The 26,245-nt window shown below is 44.2% G+C and overlaps 1 protein-coding gene across 1 annotated transcript in view; it reads left to right on the forward strand.

Annotated features, from left to right (window-relative positions):
* The window catches only part of szt2 (SZT2 subunit of KICSTOR complex), a 93,866-nt gene that overhangs the window by 18,773 nt on the left and 48,848 nt on the right, over window positions 1-26,245 (forward strand). The window contains exons 22-47 of the mRNA XM_070908515.1: window positions 69-272; window positions 428-525; window positions 1,094-1,232; window positions 1,310-1,633; window positions 1,795-1,993; window positions 3,367-3,414; window positions 6,101-6,228; window positions 7,128-7,395; window positions 7,687-7,858; window positions 8,032-8,124; window positions 8,346-8,424; window positions 9,517-9,801; window positions 9,970-10,105; window positions 10,742-10,858; window positions 10,973-11,042; window positions 11,963-12,148; window positions 13,050-13,280; window positions 13,829-14,081; window positions 15,271-15,345; window positions 16,238-16,376; window positions 16,695-16,830; window positions 17,167-17,287; window positions 17,396-17,548; window positions 18,638-18,740; window positions 20,937-21,051; window positions 22,232-22,319. Of these exons, the coding sequence (XP_070764616.1) occupies window positions 69-272; window positions 428-525; window positions 1,094-1,232; window positions 1,310-1,633; window positions 1,795-1,993; window positions 3,367-3,414; window positions 6,101-6,228; window positions 7,128-7,395; window positions 7,687-7,858; window positions 8,032-8,124; window positions 8,346-8,424; window positions 9,517-9,801; window positions 9,970-10,105; window positions 10,742-10,858; window positions 10,973-11,042; window positions 11,963-12,148; window positions 13,050-13,280; window positions 13,829-14,081; window positions 15,271-15,345; window positions 16,238-16,376; window positions 16,695-16,830; window positions 17,167-17,287; window positions 17,396-17,548; window positions 18,638-18,740; window positions 20,937-21,051; window positions 22,232-22,319 (3,960 nt within the window). The remainder of the gene's footprint in view (window positions 1-68; window positions 273-427; window positions 526-1,093; window positions 1,233-1,309; window positions 1,634-1,794; window positions 1,994-3,366; window positions 3,415-6,100; window positions 6,229-7,127; window positions 7,396-7,686; window positions 7,859-8,031; window positions 8,125-8,345; window positions 8,425-9,516; window positions 9,802-9,969; window positions 10,106-10,741; window positions 10,859-10,972; window positions 11,043-11,962; window positions 12,149-13,049; window positions 13,281-13,828; window positions 14,082-15,270; window positions 15,346-16,237; window positions 16,377-16,694; window positions 16,831-17,166; window positions 17,288-17,395; window positions 17,549-18,637; window positions 18,741-20,936; window positions 21,052-22,231; window positions 22,320-26,245) is intronic.

The following is a 26,245-nucleotide window of genomic DNA, read 5'->3' on the forward strand; positions in this document are numbered from 1 at the left end:
GCGGTTTCCGAATACAGCCGAAGTGCTCCTGGTTGTCACTGGTGTGTGTCTTCACCTTCCTCCTGTAGCCATGGAGAACGAGGAGCAGGGTCACAGCTCCCCCTGTCTGCCCAACGAGCTCCTGCTCAGCCTCTTCCACAGCAGCCTGGAGCACGAGCTCAGTGACAGAGAGGTCCCGCTCGCCGACAGCGACCACGTCACCTTCATGCACCACATTTTAGAGCGGGAGCGGGACGGCCACGTCGCTCCTTTCTCCTTGCCTGTTATTAAAGGTCGGTACATGTCTTTCTTCCTCCTGCCAGTGTATGCGACACTTCCACACTAACTAAACTACTGGACCTTTAGGTGGTGGCATGCACTTTCTGGTACAGGGGCGTCCTGATGAGCCCCTGTGTCTTCTAACTTCTGCCTCTTGTGTTTTTGTCAGAGGAGTGCGTGAAGCCTCCAGACAGACAGGACACGATGACATCATTCCACACCACCGGCAGCAGCAAGGACGTGATGGGATCCACCAGCACTTTACAGGTAATCACAAACATGCATAGTACAATATGAGAATTTCATTTTATATTTTGAATAGATTCACACAGATGGCACGAACAGACTAAAAGTGGAACTAAATTGAAATATAGAAGAGTTGTGGTGGGATGTCCATACACCAACCATGAGTCATGTGTCATAAATAAACACATTGACCTGAGCACATCACACCTTCAGAGTAGTCTTGAGAGTGAACACTTGGTCTAATATCATGTAAGAAATAACATTTTTTAATTGAATTTTTGGCACATTTCACGCATACAAGTAGACCATAACAAAGGGAAAAATAAAGGCAACATTTCACATACTTCGCGTATTTAACAGAGAAATAAAATCAGAAACACATCAGATAAGAATGATAAAGAAAGGAATATAAATAAAAAAAGAAATAAAGGGAAAACAGTCCTCTGCCTGGATTTTCAGCACGTTGTATTGAAACTGGTCAAAAAGGTCTGTTTTATGTGAAATTGTATGTTTCCACTTGGTACTACTCACCGAAACGTAACACTTCCACTTCGATTTTTCACATTCAAAGTCCACCGCTTTGTTTCAGAGTTTCAGTAATGCAGACCTTGTGGATGAAGAGGTCTTGCTGGGGGAGAGGAGCCGCTCTATGCCACAGTGGAGGTGCTACATCAAGTACATCAGCTCCCAGCAGATCCTCCTCACCTTCCTCCCTGCCTCCTTCACAGGTGCACCTTGTGTTTACTGCAACGTGGTTCTTAGCTTTTCAACCGCATGCTCATCACGCGTTCTGTTTATCCTGCAGATGTTCTGATGTTGATGGCGTCGGGGCTGGAGACAGAGCCTCGGAGTAACGTCAGCACGCAGGAGGAAGACACTCTGACTCCCAGCAACAAGTCTCAGGCCGACTCCCTGTCCGGCTCCGCCAGTGGGCTGGAGAGATCTGAATCCGGCCTCAGTCTGGCCAGTAAACTGCGAAGGAGCTCCAGCAGCGGACACTGCGCTGCCAGGTCCCCTGTGCTCTCGCCGCGGTCCGATGGCCAGGCTGGGCCCGCCGACTCCCTGATCCTGGACCACGACAGCTGGAACAGCGGAGTGTCGGAGACAGAGACCGGCACCCCAGGCTCAGGTCTGATGCTCTCATCCAGAGTTGTAGTCAAAACCAAATCGGTGTAGTCCAGTCAAAAATGGGTTCAGGGTCAACGTTAAGCAACGCCACACTCTGAACCGTTGCCACATTACACACATTTATTTTAAGCACAACAGGCTGAACGATTCTACCTTTTCCAGATCTGGGAGAAAAAGAGGGAGTTCAGTTCTCTGAACCCCAGAAGGATTTCCACATCAGCTTCAGCAGGCAGGTCTCTCAGCAGAGTGACGGCAGCCAATTAAAGTGTCCGGTCTACGTCTACAACTGCTCCCTGGAGCACCTGAAGGAGCAGCTGGTGCACCCCAACTCCAGCCGCCAGCCCAGGGACGTCTTCTTCAGGTACCGTGCTCACCTGGGGCGGAGGTCCAAATGTGGAAAAGTTGTCAAGGAAGTGGTAATCAGGACGATGTGAGGTTTTTCACTTTCCAGACATCACGTCTTTCAAACAGCGGGCCTGTTCTGCAGCTGGGATCAACTTCTTTAGATATACACTGACAGTAAGACAGTGAACAGAATTGATCTTCGCAGTAAGAATCTGGAACTTGCTATTACTAACTTACTATGTCATCAACATTAATTGTTAGGATATTACAAGTCTTATTTTTGTAGTTCTGGCCCTCATTCCCGTCAGTGATAACATTGTACTCACCAAGGTCATTTCTGAGATCTGGGACCGCAGTGACATCACTAGAAAGTGGTCAGCCAACTCCTGTGAAGTCGAACACAGTGTGAATGCAGAGTATTTGGCATCTAGTCTCCGACGACATTAACTTCCCTCTCGAAGGGAAGATAGAGTCGTGCGGGTGGATGCTGGGGTGGAGGTGGGCTTTTGAAATGCTGTTTGAATGGCAACAGCAGCAAGTGACAGCACAGCTTTGGCTGAGCGGTGTGGCAGCAGGCACGGCAGCAAAACAATGATCAGAGCGGAGTGGACGGTTTAAATTATATAGGCAAGATCCTTTATCCAAACATAAATAAACATATAAGATCCTTACGTTACATTGTACTGTTGGAATAACTATACATGAATTTCAGGTTTTGGCTAATCAGATCAACGCAAATCAAATACCTTTACAAGTCATGGTACGTTAAAAAAAAATAGGCACTTTTATGTTACTTCATGCACCTGCAGCCTTGTGGCACCTATCTATCCGTAACATAGTCTGGCTCACGGGATGTAGGTCTAAAGTATAGGTGGGCTTCACCCTCCAGGACACCGAGGATCAAGTTCTGTTCGTCTTTTTTAACAGTCAAAGTTGTAAAATCACATAGCCTACATACGTCGTTTACTATTTCATGTGGCGTTTTCTTTAGCGGGGATTTAACCATTTTGATGCCAGGGCTCGCCTCCCCACGTGCAAAATGTTCCACCAAAACAAAATTACCCCCAGACACCCCCAGACCTTAGGAGTCGTACATTACGTTACTTCCACAGACTTGTGCTTTTGACGCCCTATAAATGTTTTGTGTTAACATTCCGCTAACGTTGCGGTGGTTCAGATCATCTGGTTAGAGTCCGTCTGTGTGGACTACTTTGTGTTCACCAGATTTCAGCAGTTACTTTGTTGAGTACAATGTTATCATAAACCCACATACATGATGGACGAAAGCTAGTTGCAAGAAACACGGGTTACCCTTGAATTGAATGATGAGTGAGCTGCAGTCGGGTTGTTAACATGTGTGTCTCTGGTTGTCTTCACGCGTGAGAATAGAGCTCAAGACGCTGAATCCTGGGAGATGAATCAGCAGATGAAGTTCAGGTAGCACTGCTTGATTCTGTTCCTCTGCTCTCCTTCCCTCTCCACTGGATGCCTCTGAGAACTTAGAGCGTGCTTGTTTTCTGTAGAGCGGGAAAGTGTTGCTTTTCTAATTCTGCCGGCTCCCCCCCTCCCTCCCTCCCCGGGCCTGTCTGTGCTTCCTCTTCAGGCATGTGTTGCTACATACACACACAGCAGGTGCAGTGCGGCCACGCGAGTCGCGACTTTACACAGTTTTTCCATTCAAAATGTAAATGACTTCGAAATGAGTCGTCGTCATCAGCAGGGGCCAGTTGTTCAAAAGTAATCCCGTCGGATCAGATCAAATCTCGAAAACGGGTCGTTCCTGTTTTTAATCTGGATAAAACCCACAGTTTGTGTTGTTATTATTTTTAGCAGGATTGGGATCGCTTTGATCCAAAAATCCCAGTTGAAGGGTGGATTCAGGGTGGATCTCAGGATCAAAATGTCATAAAAACATGATCAAAAATACACTTGAATCATGTGGTTTAAATACATTGATTTATATTTTTCACTTGATTTGTATATATTATAGTGATTTTAATGATCATTTATCACTGTAAATTGGAGGGTTAGGGTCAGGGTTGTATTTACAATGAAACAGTTGTCAGAGATGAAGCAGTCGAAAGTAGTTTTGAACAATTGGATCCCCCATCCCACATCTGCTCAGTGGACATTCAGTTTCATCAATTTGTGGCCAAATCATGTTTGTTCTAATTGACTTATTGTGGGTCTGCTGAAAAGTCTGACAATTTAAAAGGTATTAACAATGGAAGAGCATGTTGGTATTGTAGCCCGTCTCTTCTCTCTCTTACCTGTTGGTACCATTCAGAGCACTGCTAATCCGGATTTTTGTGATCCTAAAACGTTGGATTTTGGATCAGGGTGATCCCAATCCAATTTACTTTTGAAAAACTGGTACAAAACTAAGACGGAATACCTGATCCTCCTTTTTTGAACAACTGGCCCCTGCAAGTCAGGAAACCCAGATTTTCCATCCAGGAATACCACACCATATAACAGGCAATGTCAAGTATGAAGGAAACAATTGATGGTGAGGAGGGCTGCTCGTCTTGTGTTCAGATGTTTTGTTTTCATATAGTTGTGGAGTTCCTCTGCCCCCCTCCCTCTTTTTTTTTTGCCTGGAGACAGAAGAAGAGCAGCATCCAGGCATTTTGACAGTGACATCGAGCAAATGAAATATTCCTTTTTTTTAAATGGGAATTTCTGTTGCAGTAATAACGGGGACAGCTAGGAATAATTGTGCTATTGGCTGAAGGCTCTCAGCTGGTAACTCCCCATATTCCCATGCAGGCACATATGGAATATAACAGTGCCCAGTACTGTGTGGTGTGGCCATGTTCTAATATTTTACACCCATGACAGCTGCATCTGACAGCGACACAGACTGGTGAGGAAACAGGGATCAAGTTCATGAAATCAAAACCAGGAGGACACTATAGAAATCCTCCATCTATGCTGATACCAAATAAGTCACTGAGTACCACAGAAAGAATTTCATATAGCAAACTTTTTTATGTTGCAGCAGTGTCACAGTACAGCACACTCTCCTATATACAGTTTGTCTTCAGGCACAGGATGGTGATGGCCCATGTATATGCAGTCAGGAGTGTGCCACCAGAATAATGAATAATGAATAATAATAATAAAGTCTTCTTTTCATTTCATCAGTAAAATCAAGATAAGATAAAGACGGCTGTTAGATGTTCACTTTTAGTCGTCTTTAAGTTAAAGAGAACTTTTTACATATTTTGATGTCTAAATGATTAATGGCTACCAAATGTTGCCAAATGCAATGGGCCCAGTGTTGCGCCTCAGCAGCCGCAAGCGGGCTTCAACGGAATCCTTGGGGTCAACTGCGCCGGTGAACAGCACGTCCACTAAAAGTGCTCGTTTCTGCCAGTGACGGGCTCAGATTGTTATTCTAAATGTCTGACGGCATTGTGGAAAGGATCCCTACAGAGATAGACTTCTTTTGTAGACTTCCTGCAAGACTTCTGTTTCTGGTTAAACCAAAGGGATCTTGCTTTAACGAAAAGGTCTGTCTGTGTGGGGGTTCTTTCCATCAGAATAACAATCTGGACCCATCTACTGGACGCATTCTTTTGGTAACTATTACTCATTTAGACACCAAAATATATTTAAAAAAAATAGGGCCCAGGTTTAAAAAGTTCTGTAAGACTCTGGTGGCACACTTCAGACTCCATGCAGCATGTAGTACTGAAAGTTTAGACATACATGGAATGCTATCGCTCTGTTTATTGTACCACAGTTGGTATAACTGTGCTTGCTGCAGCTTTGCAGGTGATTGTGTATGTTGCAGCAGTTTGTCCCTTTGACACCTTGCTGCAAAAGCACCGCCTTCAAGGTCTTTTTTTCACCTGTTTCATGTTCCTCCCTTTTGTCCTGATAACTTCTTTGACTTTGCTTACTGTAATGGAGAACTGGGCTAAAGCTGTCTAAATGCTTCTGCGAAATGACATGTAATGTCATAAAATGTCTGTACTTTTAACTGACATTGTGGTTTTTTTTGTACACATACAGCGTGCGAGATTAAGGTTATGTGGATAAACAGGTCCTTCATTAGTCTTTCTAACTGAGTTTGTTTCCTATCTCGTGTGTCTGCCGCGCTGTCGTCCTCCGGTAGGTCACTGTCTCAGGACCGCAGCAGTCCGTCCCCCTGGACAGACCTCCTGGCTCAGCCTCACAAGCAGAAGGACCTGGCCAACTACTGCAGCCTGCTGCAAGAGCATTACCACCAGAGCTACGTCAAAGGTGACCTCCCTCCACCAACACACACTCAAAAGAAGACATGTTCTATTCGCAGCAATTTCTTTTAGTAAAACTCAAAAGTAGAAATTCAAACTGTTTGAGCGCCTCGATAGCCGAGTGGTTGGAGCGCGTGCCACATTACCTTTGCTGCATGACATACCCCCTCCTGTTTGCTGTCTGCCTCTTCACTGTCAAACTGTCCAATGAAAGCAAAAGTGGCAAACAATTATCTACTAGACAAAAATAGATACGTCATTCTCTTCTGTTGCAGTGCAAAATTGCCAAGTCCAGTATTTACACAATGACTCCTGTACTAAACCTTGTAAACAGGAAATGGGTTATCTGCGAGGGGCTCTCTTAAGAATGTGCTGAGAGAGGTAAACTCTCTCAGCTGCCAAGCACATCGGGTCCTACTGAAGACATACATCTTTAAAAAGCCTTTTTTTTTTTATTTGTAGCCATGCCATCTCTAGGGATGTAAATGTCACTTTGATCCAGACTGAAATGAATTATTGTTCAAATCCTGACTGGAAAAGGTTGGAACAGTTGTTTAGGGCCAGGAAGGTGTTTAGCCATTTCGATATGAATGGGAAGTTTGATATGGATCTATAATTGTTCATCACAGAGGTGTCTAGATTGTTCTTCTGTAAGAGGCGTCATAACTGCAATTTGGGAAAGTGAGAAGTGTTGACTATTTGCACAAGATCTGATGCCACGCAGTTCAAAACATTTTTGAAAAAGCCTGTAGAGAGAGAGTACCAAGGCAGCAGGAGGAGGACTTCAGATGTTGCACAATCTCCTTCAAGGTTCAATGCTACAAAAATGCACAGTTCTATTTTTAAGACAAACGTCGGTGGCAGTGTGTGATTTTTATTTTTATTTTCCCCCTCTGTGTTCCTCAGGTGTGTACCGCAGCCTGCAGCAGTCCTACAGCGTCAGCTCCCAGGATGTCCTGATGGCCATGGACTACTGTGAAGAGTCCCTGCAGGAGATCGACGTCACCTGCTTCCTGCAGACCCTCTGTGGACACATCAGAGCGTTCAAAGAGGAGGGCGGGGCCCCAGGACGGGAGGGGAAACCAAAACCTTCGAGGAGCCCTGCCACCTTTATCATCGGAGAGGTGGAGGAGGACCGGCCGGACGCCATGGCCGCCATGGCCTCCTCGTCCAGGTTAGACGATGTATATTAAAGAATGAAGAATTATAAACATTGTGACCAACTACAGACTCTCCTCAAATACTATGAGGATTCACTTAAACCTCAACATCCGTTTTCTGCACTGTCCACCATATGCTTCTATTCTCATCATCCGGTCCACATGCAGGTCTTTGTGGTGGTGGATTTCTTAAAACTCAGTCAATCAGTCAATGCTTTGAGTTCCCTGAGGTGTACGGCAGCGATCACAGCCAGTTTTCCTTTGAGCTGGCACGGTTGTTAATGTTGCGACGTTTCTGGCAACAGTATCGGAATGGACGACGCCAGCGAAGCTGAATCTAGAGGGAAGTCCTCTACTCCTTCATCTCCGCTGATCCTGGATGAGTCCAAGACCGCCAAGATCCCCGAGTTCCCTCTGACACCGCTCCAGACACAGCCCAAGTGTGAAGTGTATCCAGATCTGCACCAAATAATACAGGTATACTCTGAAGTCTTACAGGTAAAGAAAAATTAATTTCATGCATTTAAAGTAGGCCTTGTTATTCCTTTTAATTCGATTGCACTCTGAGCAATTAGGAAGTACATGAGCTAACAAGCTAACAAGCCAACAACGTGAAACTGATTCAAATTTAAACATATATCATTCGACAGGATAAATTCACGGAGATCGTGTCTCAGTATTTCAAAACTGTGCCCTCCAATCCACACTACTTCTTCTACTGCCCACCGTCATCCAAGAAGGAGGTGAGCTGACAAAGTTGTGTTTTACGTTTCCCATTGCTGTCTTTGCTTTGCTTTCATAAAATAAGTATTAGAGATCACATAGAGGGGGAAAAGGAAATGATTCTGGAGTAACATGAGGAATTTATATCTCTTTAACCATAATAAATCAATGATGTGTGCATGTGAAAACCAGTCACAATCCCTTGGATGAACCTTTGCTGCTCTGTGGTTTGTCTCCTTAGGAGGACTCGGAGGACGGCGAGATGGGGAGGAGACCCAGTGAGGAGCTGGTATCTGAGGCTGAGCCAGCTACTGAGGATGGTGAGGATCATTCACAAGTGTTTTGCTTTAATTAGGTATTTTTTTAAAGGTCCCATATTGTAGAAAGTGAGTGGTGACCATAGTGAAAGGAGCAGCATGGGAAAAGATTCATTCCTTCCTGACTGCCGGTGGCCGTAAACAAAGTGGATATGTCTCCTCGCGCTCCACGCAGGTCGATATCTCATGTATCTCATGTCATGTGGGTGACCTGTCAGCTACCTGCGCGTCCCAGCCATAAATACCAAGTGATTCTCTCACTGTTAGGCTGGCGTTTGCCGCTGGTTAATCGCTCTGTAGATCCGTGTTTCAGTTCTGTATTTTGCAGGTCCAAGGGAGGTAAGCACAGTGTGTGTTGGGACTTTATGGTCGGAGTACAACTTGTTGCACTCTAAGGCTGTGTTTGATGGGCTCTCCTACCTCTCCTCCTTTCTTATCTTGAGGTTTTTTGCACGACTTAATGAATCCCTCCTATTGCTAGATGTCCCAGTCGCAGGCAGCGGTCGGATTTCCTGTTGTAAATTCACCTTAAAGACAAGCAGCTAGCTTGGAGCCTACAGTTGGTCCTTAGGTAGCTTGCTGAGATATTGCTGGAGTTTTCCGATCGCGCTGTGTGGCCAGCCACAGTTGTCGCTTGGATTACCTGGCTACACTGCAACTCAAGTCAGCAGGCTAGCAGCAGGTTGGATTAGCCTGACTGGCTAGCCACATTGCTTGCCTGGTTGCGTCTGCATGTTACGTCCGCTAGTGGTGCTGATTCGCATCCTGTGGCCTAGTCACAGTTCTCGCTCAGATTTCCTAGCCTGACCTCCCCCCCCCTTGTGAAGCTCAACTTCAGGTTGAGGATGGCCACGAGTTGTGCCCCCAAGTACCCTGTCTGACCCTCGTATCAACTGAGCCACAGCCGCCCTGAGTCTATAAGTGTTTCTGTTATTGGAGAACAGTTTGCTCAGAAGAGAAGAAGAGAGAAATTATTGCGATTATTATTATTTTTCTGTGAGACTCCAATGAGGAGGAAGTAAGGCCAATCTCAACTAAACACAAGGGTTAACTTCAAATCTTCTACATTATGTTATCTTACGGTGTTGTGTGTAGAGAATGTGTCGGGCTGCTGCATCATGACGGAGAGCGACACAGATTTGGTGGTGGAGTACGAGGAGCATCCGGGCTCCCACGGAGAGGGCGAAGACCAGTCCCTGTCGGACTCCAACACTGTCAACCAGGACCAGGACTCCTTCAGCATCCTGGAGGGGGACTCCTTGCTGGAGCCCGAGGGGCCGCAGCTCGACATGCCGCCGCTGTTCGTTCACGTCACTTGCTCCGTCAACATGAAGAGCTGCCATGGCTCCATGCCCATACAGACGCTGCCTACCTGCCTTGGTGAGCACAGCCTGGGTTCTGTCTTCGCAATGTTAACACAGAAGTCTGGTTAAGATCTCTCTTCATTCTTTCATCAAAGCTGTTTTCCCATCTTCCCTCTGTGACAAACTGACGTGTTATTGAGTTGAAAGTTGCCGTGCAGTGCTAATTTCGGTGTTGTGATTGCAGGGGAGATCATTTCCTGCCTGGAGAATTCGGAGACCTTGCGGTCTGTGGATCTGAACGAGCTCTCGGTCACATTAGATATTTTTGTCCTGACTCTTCCTGTGGAGATCGAAGTCATGGCTGACTTCCATCATAACAGGTGAGCAGGCCCGGCAAGAAAAGAGGATTATACAAGGTGTTTTTGGTCATGTTATGTCAGAGTTTAATCTTCATCTCTAAACTCCCTGATCACATATCAGTGTTAAAGGTACTCTGTTGAGTTTGCTTGTAAACAAACAGTTCTGAATGCATTTCCTCAGCACATTGCAGCGTTTCCTGGTGTATTACAGCCACCAGCGGAAGGTAGAGCTAAAACTATTCATCATCAATTTTTCCTTCGACAGAAAAATTGATTGGCAACTCTTTTTGATCATTGATTAATTGTTTCAATCAAACAGGCCAGTAGTTCTCTGGTAGCAGCTTCTCCAGTGTGAGGATGTGCTGCTGTCCAATCTTTTCTGCCCAGTAAACTGAATGTCTTTGGGTTGTGGACTGTTGGTTGGACGAAAATGTAAAACCGTTGCTCCATAGTGGTCAGAAAACAACAGTTTAACTCCGTCAGTAAGTGTAGGATTAGATTTATGTTTCACTTTGGCACCACCTAGTGGTAATGTCAACAAAAATGCATGCTCTCAGATGCTATAACCACAGATAAGTCATACACATAGTAACTTTAAAAAAAGTTAGAAGACATATCAAGCTGTGCGATGTGACGATAATGGGACTTTGTGTGCAGGTACACCTCAGAGAGCAGCGTGTCCCTGAATCGTTCACCAGGACAGCCCTCCTCCTATCGCTCCGATGAGGAGATGATGGCAGTGTTGGACAGTCTGAGGGGAGCCGACGTCGATGGGTGCGTTTGTCCTACGCGTGTGTTTGCTCCACAGGACAGCACCGAGCTTCTCAACGCTCCTCCGATTGACTTCCGATCCTGTTTGTGATTTTTCTGATATCTGTCTTCCATCAGGGTCTCTGGCGATCCCTTATCCAAGCTCCCACTTCCCCACAAGTTAGCAATTCTGGCCACAATGGACGAGGTGAGCCTTATTCTTCTAAATGGGAGCTATCAAAGCAGCAACGCAACAAGTGATGAATACAATATTTGGAGAGAGTAGCTTCACTTATCAGCTTTTTACAGATAGCAGGACATCCCAGGTACACTTGCAGATCAAAACACATCACATTGAGTTTACTCCCCACATATATTTACTGACGTCAGTGATGTATACTGCCTTTGGAAATGGACAGTAACATTCACTAAACAGGACAAGCACTTTAGACAATGGAGTAACACAATAGAGTAACATTTATTTCATTTAATCAAATTACAAAATGGGACAGGCCTAGATTTCCACTTCTACTTTTCATAACCATGGTTTCCTGCAGACTAATAATTCAATTGTGAAGATGTAGCCGACATTCTTAATTGTAATTTGACTCCATGTGATAGAAACAGTTTTTCCTTAATGAATGTGAAGACGAGGATAATACTGTTGAAGAATGTTGAAGAGCATAAACGTGATTTCTTCAGGCCTACATATCACCTCAGTGGATGAAATGTGCACACAAGACATACCATAATATAACAGGCAGATTGCTATGTGCTATGCTAATACAATTTACTGACCACATTTATGTGCACAAATGGGTGAACGGTTGGATTTTACATGTTTAGCCTCACTGTTGGTGAGATTCTAAGAATATTGCAATCATTCGGTTATTTGTTGTAACCACAGACTGTATACAAAGATGGCCGACGCGTCTCCACTTCCTCCCACTGAACAAAAATGAAGCCAAAATATCCCGTATTCCAGTAGCTGCTAGCGAGCTTGAGTCTCATTGATATTAGAAGTGTGATGTCCATATTTTTGTTGTCACTGGACCTGCAGCGGTGATGAGCTCTCCTTGGCTTTGCTCTGTGTGTGTGTGTGTGTGTGTGTGTGTGTGTGTGTTTCAGATCCGCTGGCTGCTGGAGGACGAGATCGTTTCTGCCCTGCGTCACTCTCGGGTCATCGGCTCGGCCACGCTGCGCAAAGTGGCAGAGCATGTCGTGCGCTCCAGCGGTCGGCCGCACTGTCACTGCGAAGACGTCCCGCTGCAGTTTGTCTTTGGGCCTGAGCAGTCTCTGGAAAAGTTCAAAGAGGCAAGGACACACACACACACACACACACCCTTCTGTTTTGATTTCCTGATCATACTGAGCTTCTTTTAATTATTTTAAGAAATATGCCACCTCCCCCTCATTCATGTATGTATTTATATATTTACTGTAAATTGAGCATTTCCCCAGTTTTATAGATATATTTGACCATTTAGGAAGACGCCAAGCTTTGAATTTAAATGTTTTCACTCACCAATCAATTTAACACTAATTCAATCGTTATTTGGACTTTGCTGTTTATTTGCTTCCTGCGCAGATGTTTCACATTAAAAGCCCTCCAGTGCTGGGGTTTCGGGGTTCATGGCTTGGTATGTTTTCGGCACAGCAGGAAATAAAAGATGCAGAAAAAAAAACATTCCTGTCATTTATTTCGACAGTGGTCGTTTAAACATTAAACGGTGGGTCATCGGTCACTATTCTTACAGCTAAATGTGTTCAAATGTAAGAAAAAAAAAACAAATGTTCCATTATTATTACAAAAGACTTTAACCTGCATATTTGCAAATATGAATATATATATATAGATTTACTTAGTTTATAGTGCAGATGGAACCAAAAAAACATTCATAAAAAGTCCTTGCTTATCTTCTCCTGGCTCTTTCTGCAGCCCCTCAGTCCCCCCCCCCCCCGTCTGAAACAAGCCGTTTAAGACAAACTGAACAACCTCCAAACACCTGAAGAGCAGTTCCTGAGCAGAGCGCTCCAATAACTTAGACAGACTGAGCGGGTGGACGAGTACTGAGGAAGTGCATTATATTTATTGAACGTTATGGATTTTATTATTTTCAGGACTTTAGTCAGCCTTTGCTACAGTAAGCGAATGCTCAGAACTTGTACAGTGTACATGGACACGTAGTTAGGATGTGTGTTTATGATCCCGCAGGAGTTTCGCAGAATGTCGTTCTCGGGCTACGTGTTGAATGGAGAGCAGGACAGCTTCTACTACATGTCCCTGAGCAGACTGCACCCTCAGAGGATCCACGCTACCAAGAGGCTGTCTGAGAGCACCGCGGACCCCCCGCAACACACCAGCCCCTTCAGCGCTGGGGCACGGGCGGAGGAGGTGATGCTCGAGGATGAAGCAGAGGCTCAGGCTGCCGAGGCCGATAGCGAGGTCAGATACGCCATTTCACAGTGATTTACACTCGCAGTATAATCCTTCTCAGTGTTCGGTTTTATGTTCATGGAGGTATCTGCAGTAGTGATGCCCCCCAAGTGTCGTACTTTCTGTTCGTGGGGTTAATCTTAACATTAGAGGAGGTGGCCCACCTCTGTGTAGGAAGTCCATCTGTTGTACTACAGACCAGAAAACAACAGATCTCCTGAGATATAAAGCAGCTGGGCTTTGCAGTCTTTATTCAATTCAGGGGTGTCTGATCAATAATATCTGGCAGCAATGTCCTTTTTTATGTTCCACAGGAAATGTAAAAAGAGCATGTCTTTTTTAAAATGTCTGCACGTTTATTCAGTGACCTTTAGAGTGTGTGTGTGTGTGTGTGTGTGTGTGTGTGTGTTTTGTACGTGTCTGGATTGAAGCAGGCTCTCTGTCCTCTGTGATGTCCTGTAGTGAACTCTGTAGATACAGCAGATGAAACCTGTTTAATCATTTAATTTAATTTAATTTAATTTAATTTCTTTGTCTTGAACTCTGTCCAACTGCAGAGTGAAGACAGGAAGTCCATCAGTGTTGCTGCTGACGCTCCCAGTGATGCGACTGCAGAGGCCAGTGAGCCAATCAGAGCCTCGAAGCCAGAGGCACATGACACTGTTGCTCAGAGCTCAGTTAGCATGGCGGGGGACAGAGGTCATCCCAGTACCCCCCAGCTCCAGACTGAACGCTGCCCAGAGCCCACCTCACCCCCCAAGACACCGTCCAGCGTCAGCCTGGCTGAATCCATGCAGTCAGCCTCTCACAGTGAGTCTTAACACACACACACACACACACACACACACACACACACTGCAGACCTGCACATCGTAGACCACATCTGAACCGGATTACTGGGGTAGCCCTCCAGTGTATCATGATGTCTGTCTAACAGTAATTATTAGGCATTGCAGGTATGATCATAGCACTACAAGAGTCAGGCTTTGCGGTGGGTTTAACCATTTCAATGCCAGGGCTCGCCTCCCCACCTGCAAATGTTCCATCAAAACATAATTGATTCATTGTCATTTATCAAGCAGAAGAGTCAAAGTCCAGTTTCTCAGTGTTTCTCTGTTATATTTCCATTTTTGGACTGTTGCTCAGGCAATTCAAGCTGTTTAAAGGTGTCTGTTTGACTGTTTTCTTTTAAATATTAATAGAAAGTTAAAGTAATCATTAGTTGCAGCCAGATGTTTATTATTCACTGGACTTGTAAAAGATTATAAAAGATGTATAATTCATTATACATAATGAATTAGGTTCAGGAACCCCCAGGGTCCTGGCAGCTTGTCTGCAGCTTGATTGCAGTGTCCCGCTGCTGTGCTTCCACCCGTTGTTACCAACGTATTTGACTGCGTGGGATGGAGATGTCTGTGGCCAGTCTTAGAGAGGCTGGTTTTCGTAAGATCCATGTTGACCAAGCTTCCAAACCTACCTAAAACCTCCAAACCTAAAATCTCCCGGAGATGGGGAAAAATTAGATCACAGAAGCCACAGAAACGTTTACTCTCACTGTCGCAATAGATGTTAAATAGAGCCTATTTTAGTTAGATGTTCCTGTTTTAACAAACAAATACCTGAAAGATTTCCTAACTGCTTGATATGTTAAATAACTGTACTGAACAACAACTAACACAAGACATTTAGGGGATCCATTTCACTGTTAGAAGAACATATGCTTTACATTTAACAGCAACTAAAGAATAATGTACTATGCAATAATATCATTTTCAATATATAGATATACTTAAAGTATTATATAAATATAAAGAAATAGTGCCCCAAATGTCTCTCCAGGTCAAAACAAGACTATTTAATGGCCAGAATCTTAATCCAATGTTTATTAAAAGTGTGAGGGGGTGTGTGTGTGTGTGATCCGTGATCTGTTTTAAGACTTTGATTTGTGACTGCGATCCTGCTGACACACGAAACTCCAACTTCTCTCGTCTCTCCTCAGGCTGTGGCAAACTCAGGCCGAGTCGAGTCCAGAGCGTCGTCTCCAGCCAGGGCAGCCTGGACTCGGACATGCAGGGTAAGTGCTGCAAAAAGACGAATGACGGTTGCGAAACGAGGTGGCTGTGACAATGTCCACGTCCTTTGAGTCTTTGTTCCTCAGTTGTACACTTTAACAAAACACAGACCTACGATGTGCAGTTCAAATATACACTCAATCTTGCTCTGACAAACAGCTCCATCTTGTGAACAATTCACATCATTACATGTTCGGTAAAGTGGTGGATAGCCCAAAATGTAATAGATTGTTGGGATTTTTAACATTGATTGACACAATTCTCCTTTTCTACTCTCTACCAAAACATCCCACTTCCCTGATCACTGTAGTCACACACAAGTTGCGATGCCTCGACATTTGCAATCATAATATTTAACTGCCTGTAATGACTGTAAACAGTCAGTGATCAAATTCAGTACATGCACTCCTCTTCTGAAGTCCTAACCTGAATGTTCAGATATTCAACAACACAAAATCAGAGACGGCAGCCAACGTTTTAATAACATACACACTATTGAAATAAAGCGAAGGGCTCATTTCTAGGTGAAAGACAATATGTGATCCTTTTTGTGTATATTTACGATGAAGAACAATAACAGCCAGCAATGGAGCCTGGGAGAGGGACTGCAATCTTAATAGGTCCAAAGCTCAGACTTTAGAATACAAAACCGGATCATCTGCATAAAATGAGATGTCATTCAGCATGTTATTCACCCACAAATGTACAGCCCTAATAGTGAACCCTGTGGAACACCACTGATTGTACTGTTTGATGCTCAGACATTCCAAACAGTTCGAAAGACTCGCACTGGGAGAGGGACTGCAATCTTAATAGATCCAGAGTTCTAAACTTTAGAATACAAAACTGGATCGTCTGCATAAAATTAGATTTCTTTCTCTGTGTGTTTTGAAGGTTACGATGGTGGCAGCAGTGACTCTGAGTGTGAGAGCCCCACCCTGGATGAACAGGAGTGTCAGTCACCGCTGATGCCCGACTTCTGGCTAATCGTTAAGATCCACCAGGACAGAGTGAAGGTCTACTCCCACTCCAGGTCAGACGAACGGAACGCTCTGAACACCGCAGTTGATTTAACATTGAATAATCCGTCTGCAGTCTGCGTGGACCATATTTATCAAGCATCTCAGAGGAGGATGTCATCTAAATGACCCATTCCTGCTTGTTGTTTTAGGCTAAAAGAATTGTATCAAGGTTCCCGGAAAGTCATCCTGTATTCATCTACTATGATAAACTAATTCATTTCACACAAAGTTCAGTCTTCCCAGCATCGCTTCCAGCTCCATCATTTGTTCTGTCCACGTTTTCAACATCTTAGAATCAACCGAGCGCATTTCTTGTCATTTTATCGCAGGTGCTTCACTGAAGGAAAAGAGGTCAGTGCTGAGGAGCTGGAGAAGAAGGACGAAGACCAGGAGCTGCCTGAATACTTGCAGCTGCATCAAATGGTTGTCAGGAAGATAGGTGAAATCTGCAGAATAGTCAATCAGGTAGCTCCTGCGGCACTCAACAAACATCATTGTTTCGTCTTTCAAAAGCTTTACTACAAATGTTTTGGAAGTAACATTGGGATCAGAATGCTGTACATTCATGAACATGAACATCAGTCCAGGCTTGAGTCCCTTCTGGTTCAGGCTTTCAGAATTTGTCTGTTAACCCATAAACCTTTGCAAAGTCCTGATTTGGTGATTAAATGAACACACACACACACACACACATACGTCCACACCGTCCTGTAAACAGTGTGTGTAGTTGCATGTGAAATGTGTCCTTGCTCAGTGTCTGTGTGTGTGTGTGTGTGTGTGTGTGTGTGTGTGTGTGTGTAGCGTATGCTGCTGCAGGACCTGCACGACAGCCATGTGTGTAACTCTCTGCTGGTGGCCGAGAGTGAAGAAGACATCTGGAAGAACGAGTCCCTCTACAGGCAGCGGCTCAACACCTCCGACGGTAAATCAGGAGAAGAGGCGGAGAGTTTTACTTTCATTTGTTCAGGTTTTGAGATCGCTGAATTTGTCCCAATACAGTTTCAGTCATTTCTTTCCCCTGACCACACAGACTACAACACGGAGGAGAGCTACCAGGCCAGAGACTACCTGGCAGCCACCATGCAGTTCATCCCTGGACACTTTGCCTGTGACGTGGTGTGGAGCACAATCATCCACATTCACCCTCGCCTCAAGATGGGACCCAACATGGGGGTATCCAGGGGTGAGTGGTCTGAACCAATGTTCCTATATATGGGTTGACAAGGTGGTAGGTAGTAGGTGGAAAATAAGATCCATAATTACCACAGGTTGTGTTTTTACTTTGTAGAGCTAAGATGACTCTGAATAAATGATTTACTTTATAACTGTAGCTCTGACATGTCTGTGAGGAATCTGCTCTGCTTTTTCTTCAATTTACGGAAGGAGAATTAAGAAATACTTTAAATGCTGCTTGCCCTGTTTTTTTTGCTAATAAGTTAACACATTTTAAAGATAAGGTGGTGGAAAGAGATTTTTTTAAAAATATCACTATCACATTACATTCCAGTGTCACTAGACAGCCACCTCTATCGTCACATGGAATCCGTCATGAATTATTTGCGGCGCTGTGGCACACAAAACCCCTCTTTGCGTAAGTTGGAGGTTATTTCATCTGACCTGTCAAATGTAAATAAAAAGGGGAAACAAACCCAACATTTAAACCAGAGTAAAAATTCATTAACTTGTTGCCATGTTAGATATTTACTTACCTGTAGACAGTTTTCAAAATGTTGCATGTTCAGCTGACCTCAAATGCAGCTCCGGAGGTCATGTAAGAAATTCATTGCAATTTAGTTACTAGAAGTGTTGAACACTGTCTCTATGTTCCCTTATAATCAGAATCATAGTCCTCTTTTTGATCCTTCCTATGAAATAGCAGTTGCACATCTTTTTCAGGAAATTATGATGAAAAAAATAGGTTATAAGTAAGTGAACTTCCTGGTCAACAGGAGAGATTTGTGCAGGGCAGTGAATGACTCGGGTCAACTTACTCCCTCAGTAGCCACCGCGGACATGCCCGTGTGCCTGGCACCAAACCCCCCAACTCGTGCAGTGGGGCTGGTTAGTAGTCAGTAGTTAGGAGTGTGGTTGCACTGTGCAGCTGTCACAGTGGTGTGCCAGAAGTTATTTCCAAGCAGCTTTTAGCCAAATAGCTCTTGTTTTCATATTTCATGTTTATTGTGTTTTTTTAATATAGATCTTCTTAAAATAAGTAGATTTATTTAGCAGACATGCTAAACCCGTGGATATGTTTCTTGTCTCCCCGTCGTAGCGATCCAGGCCCTGCGCTCTGTGCTGAACTCTTTCTGCGTGGTCAACAGGAAGAACATGTTTGTCTACCAGGAGCGAACGTCTAAATCAGTGTTCTACCTCAGGTTAGGCTTTTTCACTTCTTCACTGGATTTCAATCTGTCTCTGCTAGGGTTCACATTTTTTTTTTTTTTTATCACTAACACACAATATCTTTATAAACCCTCCCTTACATGCTTTGCTACTTTGGAAGGACTGTTGCCACACAGCTCACCCGTAAACCTTATCCTCAAAGGGCGACACCGAGTTGAGTTTCGGGGAGGTTTTTCCATCAGTCTGCTGGAAGGACAAAAATCCACCCACAGGTGTTCTTAAGGCAGCAATATAGCAGAAAGGAAATCAAAACTTGCTGGAAATTGAACTGCTGTCAGACGGCGTTGCAAGTAAACCTCATTTCGTGGCGCCCCCGAGCCAGACGGCAGAGCCTCCGTATCACATTGTTAACTTTGAGATTGGAGGCAGCGCTGTGTCCTCACAGTCCCTGCGTACACAGTTGACAAATCATCTCACAACTTCCAACACGACATCTTGGAGTAACGATGCAACACAACTGATCGCGTGACACTTTCAGGGCTGTTTCCTAAAGTTAGACCGCTGTGTTCAGTACATTGGATATTCTCTCTCATAATGGAAGTTAATCTCAGTCCCTCATTGAAATTGTAGAACTTAGACCTTTGTCAAAATCAAGTGTCTTACACTATTCAATTAAAGCTAAAACATAAGTAAATAAGTGACACAGCAGCCACAAAGTTAAAATAGAAATGAACCAGATCTATTAAAAATACATGAGGTGCAGACAGCCAATCTGAAGTTACTTTCACCATGTGGAGGCTGTTACGTCACGTGTACAAAACAAAATGGCGCAATGACTGTATAATAGCAGTGTGTAACCTTGTGTGCCATCGAACGGGGAAGTGTTAATGCACTTATTCTCCATGGCTTCTCCTGGTTCTACTGAGGCTCAGTTTGTACCGCTTTTGTACGTCACTTTGGACCAAAGTGTCTGTCAAGTGAATAAATGTAGATGTAACTCTACTGATGCAATGCAGAAGAGAACTGCAGCAAACTGAGCTAACAGATGTTGGTGCTGAGTTCATCCTGCTAAACATTCTCTTTAGCTTTGTTTCAGTTTTGCTCTTTTTGCTGTAATATTCCATTCTTCATATTACATGTTTAATATATGTTGGATTGTGGCCGCGAACTTTGCAGCTGTTGATGTAATCTCTTAGGTGTCAGGTCTGCATTTTTATGAAAGTCCCATATCATGCTCATTTAAGCTCTATGTTTTTATTCTGGGACTCCACTAGACCAGCTTTGCATGATTCACAGTTGAAAGAAGTCCTCATGTATCTTCTCCTGGCCCTTTCTGCAGCCCCTCAGTTCCCCCCCCCCTGTCTTAAACAAGCCGTTTTAGACAAACTGAACAACCTCCAAAAACCTGAAGAGTAGTTCCTGAGCAGAGCGCTCCAATAACTCAGACAGACTGCGCGGGTGGATGAGCGTCCCTGTACTTGGTGGGTGGTGCTGCTGGGGGCATGGCTGAGTGCGGTGACTGTATAGTTGTGACATCACATCCTTACAGAAGTCCTGACGGCTCGTTTAAAGGCACAGCGTCTGAATACGGGCTGTGTTTCATTTCTCCGTGGACTGAGCGTTTTGATCCTTTCCCAGTATTTATACAGCACCCAGACCTGCTTTATAATCAGACAAGACATGAACATCTCACTTTCTACAATATGGGACCTTTAATGTCACGAATGAGCTGTTTTATTGTGATCACATCAGCTCTGAGTCTTTAGGAAACAGCGTAGTCCTGGTTTGTAAGCCCATTCAAGCCAGGCTTGTCACAATAAATCCTGCTTCTTCATGAAACACTCTGGTATATTATAGGGGCAGTTAGTTCAGCTTGCCAAGCTTGTACACAGCAGCAATGAAAGCCCATATGAAACTGTTCTTTGTCACAATTTGACCTTTTTCCCCAAACATGACACATTGTATTTAGTTGTGTCCTGCTACCTTTACCTTGTGAGTTATCATCAGTTTCTAAGAGTTATTTACTGACGAAGTGCTGTCATTTACATTAGTGCATTAGTGAGAGTGGCTTTCAGATAGAATAGATAGAAATCACTGGGAGGAACATGTAAGATCAGAGAGAAAACGATGGGATAGTCAGTGGGTGAGTATCATAAGTACGTGACTGTTACTCGCCCAGTTCCAAACACATCCGCTTCCATACCTGTTCCTTGTGTTCATCCTTCCAGACTTTGTGAAACGTCACTAACAGGGAAATACTCCGACGTGGATGGGAACCTCCACATGACTCGCTCCATTGGGCTCGCCAGGAGTCAAGAGCCCTTGTTTTCCGAGGACCTCATGGTAAGTGACAGTACATTTTCATTATTGATATTGGAAAGTGACGGTTGGTTGACAGTGGAATCCCATAAACACGCAACTACAACAGTGTCTTCAATTTCTGGTTGTGGTTCTTATCAGAGCTTTAGACTTGAGACTCGTGAGTCGAGTGGCAAAATGAGGACTTGTGACTTGACTTGGACTCTTAGGCTATTGAGACCTTACTTATTTGAGGCTTGACTGCCTGAAGAAGAACAGGGCTTAAGAGACTTGGCCTCGGAAATCCACATGCTAGTGTTTCCATAACTTTTTTCAATGCACAAACTAGCACAACAATAAAATGGAAAAAACGCCATGACTCGCATGAGAGGTAGAGCAGGGTAGAGTGGGTCGGGGGTTCGATCCTCGGATCCCCCCCGTCATGTTGAGGTGTCCTTGAGCAAGACACTGAACCCTAAGTTGCTCCTGATGGAGACTCCTTGGCAGCTCGGTTGCCATGTGTGAATGGGACCTGAACTGTAAAGCACTTTGGGAACCATGAAGGTTGAAAAGATATGTGAAATCCATTTACAATTATAGGATGGAGTCTCTTGACCTGTGAAACTTGAAACACCCAAATGAGGACCTTATTGCTAAAACAGGTTTATAGGGCCTTGTGATATATATATATATATATATATATATATATATATATATATATATATATAGTTTCTTCCAGAAGTTGTCTGGAGCCAAAGGTACTGAGGATTACTGGAAAGTTTTAGTTCGATGGCTTATCTGATGCACTGAGGTGGAGATTAAACTGTGGCCTGCCAGTTACAGTATTTAGTCGATAAGGCAGGAAAACATGGCATTTTCCCCTGCATCCCACTCAGATTCATTCTCGCAGGGGGTGATGGACAGTTTCGAAACTACATAAAGCAGCAGAAGTAACTCTCGACTTACTCCCGCCGTATTTCCAGACCATCCTGTGCCTGTGGAGCAGGCAGGAAGTGGGGTTAGGATGTATGATCACATTTGTGGGTTCAGTGAGGATGCCAAGTCCCTGCATAAATGCTTTGCACAGACATGAAATTACACTGAAATGTACTGAATAAAAGCTGTCTGTCAAACGCCAGTCCGTGTAATCATTCTGGATCTGGATCGCGGTGCTGTCAGGGCGCTGGTACTGCATTGATGACATCTTTGGTGTCTCTTTCCTCAGGGATCCAGGTCTTCTCTGGACAGCTCTCGGCCAGTCGGACAAGTAGACAAGCACATCCTGCTGCTGGTGCATGGAGTGGGAGATGCAGGTAAGAGCTGGGAAATATCAAGGCTGATTCATGATAAACTGGTGGCGTAGCATTAACAAATCCAAGGTAAAGCCAAGGTTTTTACAGGCATCCAGTTTGTGTCTCGCAGAAGGCAGCTTCACTTCAGGCCTTTGAGTGAGCTGTGAGCTGCAAAGAGTCAGTGGGTCGGGGGGAAAACCATAGAATAGAATAGATTTACAGACATGTACCGGGATCTTAAAATCCATCCCGGTGAAGTGACTTTAGAACAGGAGTAATTTTAGCTATTTTCTCTGTTCCAGTTAAAACTCTGGCAGCAGCGTTCTGTACAAACTGTAACTGATTTATAGACTTTCTTTCAGGACAGCTGAAAGCAGTATATGGCAATAGCTAAGCTAGGGTGATGAAAGCATACAGAAGCTTCTCTGTATTTCTTTTCTTTTTGCTATTTTCTTTTTATTTGGAAAAGGCAATATCACAGGGTGTACAGAACCTTTTTGATTTATATGTATAAATGCGTATGCACAGACATTATATAATGTATATAACTCATAATTATGAGTATATATAATATTATATAATGATATATATTATATTTGTGGGCCGTAACTGTCAGCAATATTCATGTTTAACTTTCTTACATATGCCCATCTCGCACTCTATTAGAAATTAGTCATTTACCTCTACTGGTAGAGTCCGAAAAACATATAGTGGTCGAGGGAGAATGTTTGTTTTGACTGCACATATCCTTGAATTCGTACGGACGGGCCGATAGTTGCCGCATTCTTGTTTGTCTTTATCCTCCTTGGGAATTACTGAGATAATTGCCTCCCTCCAAGAGGGCAGAATTTCTCCTTTCCGCAAGATCAAGATAAACGTTTTAAGATAATTGTGGCTTTAAAGACTTGTACCACTCTGAGGTAAAACCATCTGAGCCGAGGGACTTTCCGACCTTTTAATTTAGAGATAACTGAATCCAATTCTTTGGCAGAAACTGGTTGTATTAGATCCTTGTCCCGGTTCTTTCTAAGCAGCTCCTCCACGAAGGGAATCACTGACCTGGGTCTGCCTTCAGCTCCTTCGGGTACTCTGTATATCGTCACGTTTTCCCTCCTTGAGCGCCCTTCTTGGATCTGTTGGCTTTGACCGGAGTTGCTCTTGTAGTTTTAGCGTTTCTGCTGGTGCCTCTTATGCGTTTTGGAGCCTCTCCTCATTCCCCACCACAATCCTCGCTTCGGCTTCATCTAACCTTGAATTAGTTTTCTCCTTGAATGTCTTCAAGCCGTTTTTTGATGTCTTGCCTGAAATCGCTTATCTCTCTGAAAATCAGAGTCAGGTTCACAGACTCTTCCCCGCCATCCATTTTGCTGCTGTCCTGGCTAGTCGTGTTGCCTACCTCGATATTCTGAGCTGACTTTTTACTCTTGTGCTTAGATGCCATCCTCGCTCCATTTCTAAATATTGTAAACGTGAACCAATGCTTCTATTATTTTGATTTAATTCACTTTTGCCGAGAGACCTCTCCTCACGCTGCCATCCCTGTGGTGACCCGGAAGTTCCCTCTCTGTATTTCAAGGAGAAAGAAAAGACCGAAAGTGCTGTACCAACAACTGGAGCCTTGTTTTACTGATTCAACATTGAGTCTCAAAAGTGTGTGTACGGAAACACCAAGTCTGCAAGGAATGATTTAAAAACACAAAGCTGATCAACTTAACCAGCAAGCAAGGCCTTTTCAAAGATACTGAGAAATAGCTGCCACATGTTCAGAGTTCAGTTTAGAGGATATTGCACTTTTTTAAGGAGGAATCTGGGTACCTTTTTGCCTTTTATTGGATTTCTCACTCAACTACAACAGTGAACATGGTTAACATTACTATACTAAACATCAGCATGTTAACGGTATTGTCATCGTGAACATGTAGCCGTGCTAAGCATCAGCATTGCTGTTGGTCTGTCCAGCCAAATCCACTGACTGTCTTGCGTCTGTAGTAGCTCTTATTTACTGTGCAAGGATGGTTTCTTTGCAGCATTACAGTCTCACACAGCCACTTCAAGGCTGTAGAGTCATAGTTTGTTTGTTAATCACTGAGGGGAAAATTGGGGCGTTGGCAGTAGTTTGGATAAAATACAGCATTATGAAGATGAAATACTTATATATTTACCGTAGCACTGCATGTGATATATTCACAAATTGATATTTCACAGTGGTATTTACACGGTCGCCCTCCATCTGTGGATCATTTGTAAACAAACATTGCCCGGTCCCTGCTCCCTACGGCTTTAGAAGAGAGACAGAAGAGCGAGGCAGATCATGCGTAACCGGCAAAGCAGTTCTCAATAACTCCCTAAATGCCTCCGGCTAATCGTGTCGCTGGCGGTGCTGTGGGATGAGGCATTTTGGAGCTGGATGGCAGTCAACACAAATGAAGGCCCGAAAGCAGCGCTCGGCACTCCTCAGCGGAACGAGCCGGTGACTGATGTCGCTCCGCTGCACTGACAGCGTGGTGACGAGGGGGTGGAAATCAGCCAAGAGTTGAGAGACAGTTTTGCTAACATCTTCCGCTGCACTTCTGCTGCTCTCGGGGAGCGCGGCTCGGTCCACTGACGGAGCAGGCGGTGTCACCTACCTCTACGGACGTGTTTTGTGAAAAAAGGGTCCCTGCAAAGTAGGGGCGCGAGTGACCAAATCTGATGCAATAGTATGCACCTTGTCATATGTAAGTCATTTCAGTTATGTGTAAATGTGGTAAATGTGACACTGCACACAGGGGGATGAAAACTCTGTTTGTCTGTGTTTCTGCTCACTGCTCTCTTTCACCCTCATGGTTCTGAAACTGCTGAAATGGGCTTAATTTAGCTTAGTAATTTGCATAAGGATTGGAGTAAAGCTAGGCTTCTTAAAGTTCAGGCATCAATCTAGAACCGACCACAGCTGGATCAGTAACTCTGTGGCAGGCGTCCCACCTTTTGTGCCCAGGTTCAAGGCACTGGTTACAGGCACACTGCCATATGCAGTCTTATTGAACGTGTGTAGTTTTAGTGGTTGCTGTGCTGTGCTGCCAGTGGTCTGGGCCTCATCCTAATATACAATTCATATGTGGGTTGAGTACCCCTTTGCGTACAGATTTGCTGGAGCAGGCTGCTCTTCCTCTACTGGAAGCCTAGATGGCACTGTTGCGCTGGGAGCCTTTCCCTGTTTTAGACAGGCTGGGATTACATCATTGGTTTCTCAGAAGCACGGCTCATTAAAATCCTCGTCTGCTCCCTCCACTCACTGCACTTTGAACTCACTGTCTTCATATGCTACATCACTGGATAGCAGTATTGAACAACCAACATGGTCCCTTTGGTTGGCAGAAGAAAATACTGAAGTTTGAAGGAAACACAGCACTTCATCTTTGATAATTGTTATTGGTAAGCACATATTTTTGAAGCAGTTTTCCATAATAGAGCATGAAAGTTCACACAATAAATGTAACTTATGTCTATTTACTTAGCTTTTTCCAGAGCTTTCAACCATATACTGTATTTCTCAGTGGATGGAGTTTGCTCAGCTGAAACGGAGACAACGTCGTCATATTTAGGTCACGTGATGACAACAGATGACATCTCCATAACAACGGAGCGAAACTCCCCTGAGGAAGACCATGAAATGCAGTTGAAAGCTCCATATAATGCTAAGGAGTGGACATTGCGTTAAGGTGTTACACTGTTTAGCACTCAAATTGGGGGTGACTACGTGACCAGAATTTGGCCTGATGGGTGCACAAGGATAACATCTTTGCTGCTGGCTTCCTTTTTCTGGATCTGTCCTACAAAATTAATTTAAATGTAACGGGCAAATGGCGGGGAATGTCTAAATTCTGATGATAAGCCATGATGAAAGCTTCACAAAGATGAGCTTGAAAGTTCATTCCTAATCTTAGAAACCAAAAGTCAAAAGTTTG

This window comes from Enoplosus armatus, chromosome 7 (assembly GCF_043641665.1).
Source record: "Enoplosus armatus isolate fEnoArm2 chromosome 7, fEnoArm2.hap1, whole genome shotgun sequence".
Classification (NCBI taxonomy): Eukaryota; Metazoa; Chordata; class Actinopteri; order Centrarchiformes; family Enoplosidae; genus Enoplosus; species Enoplosus armatus.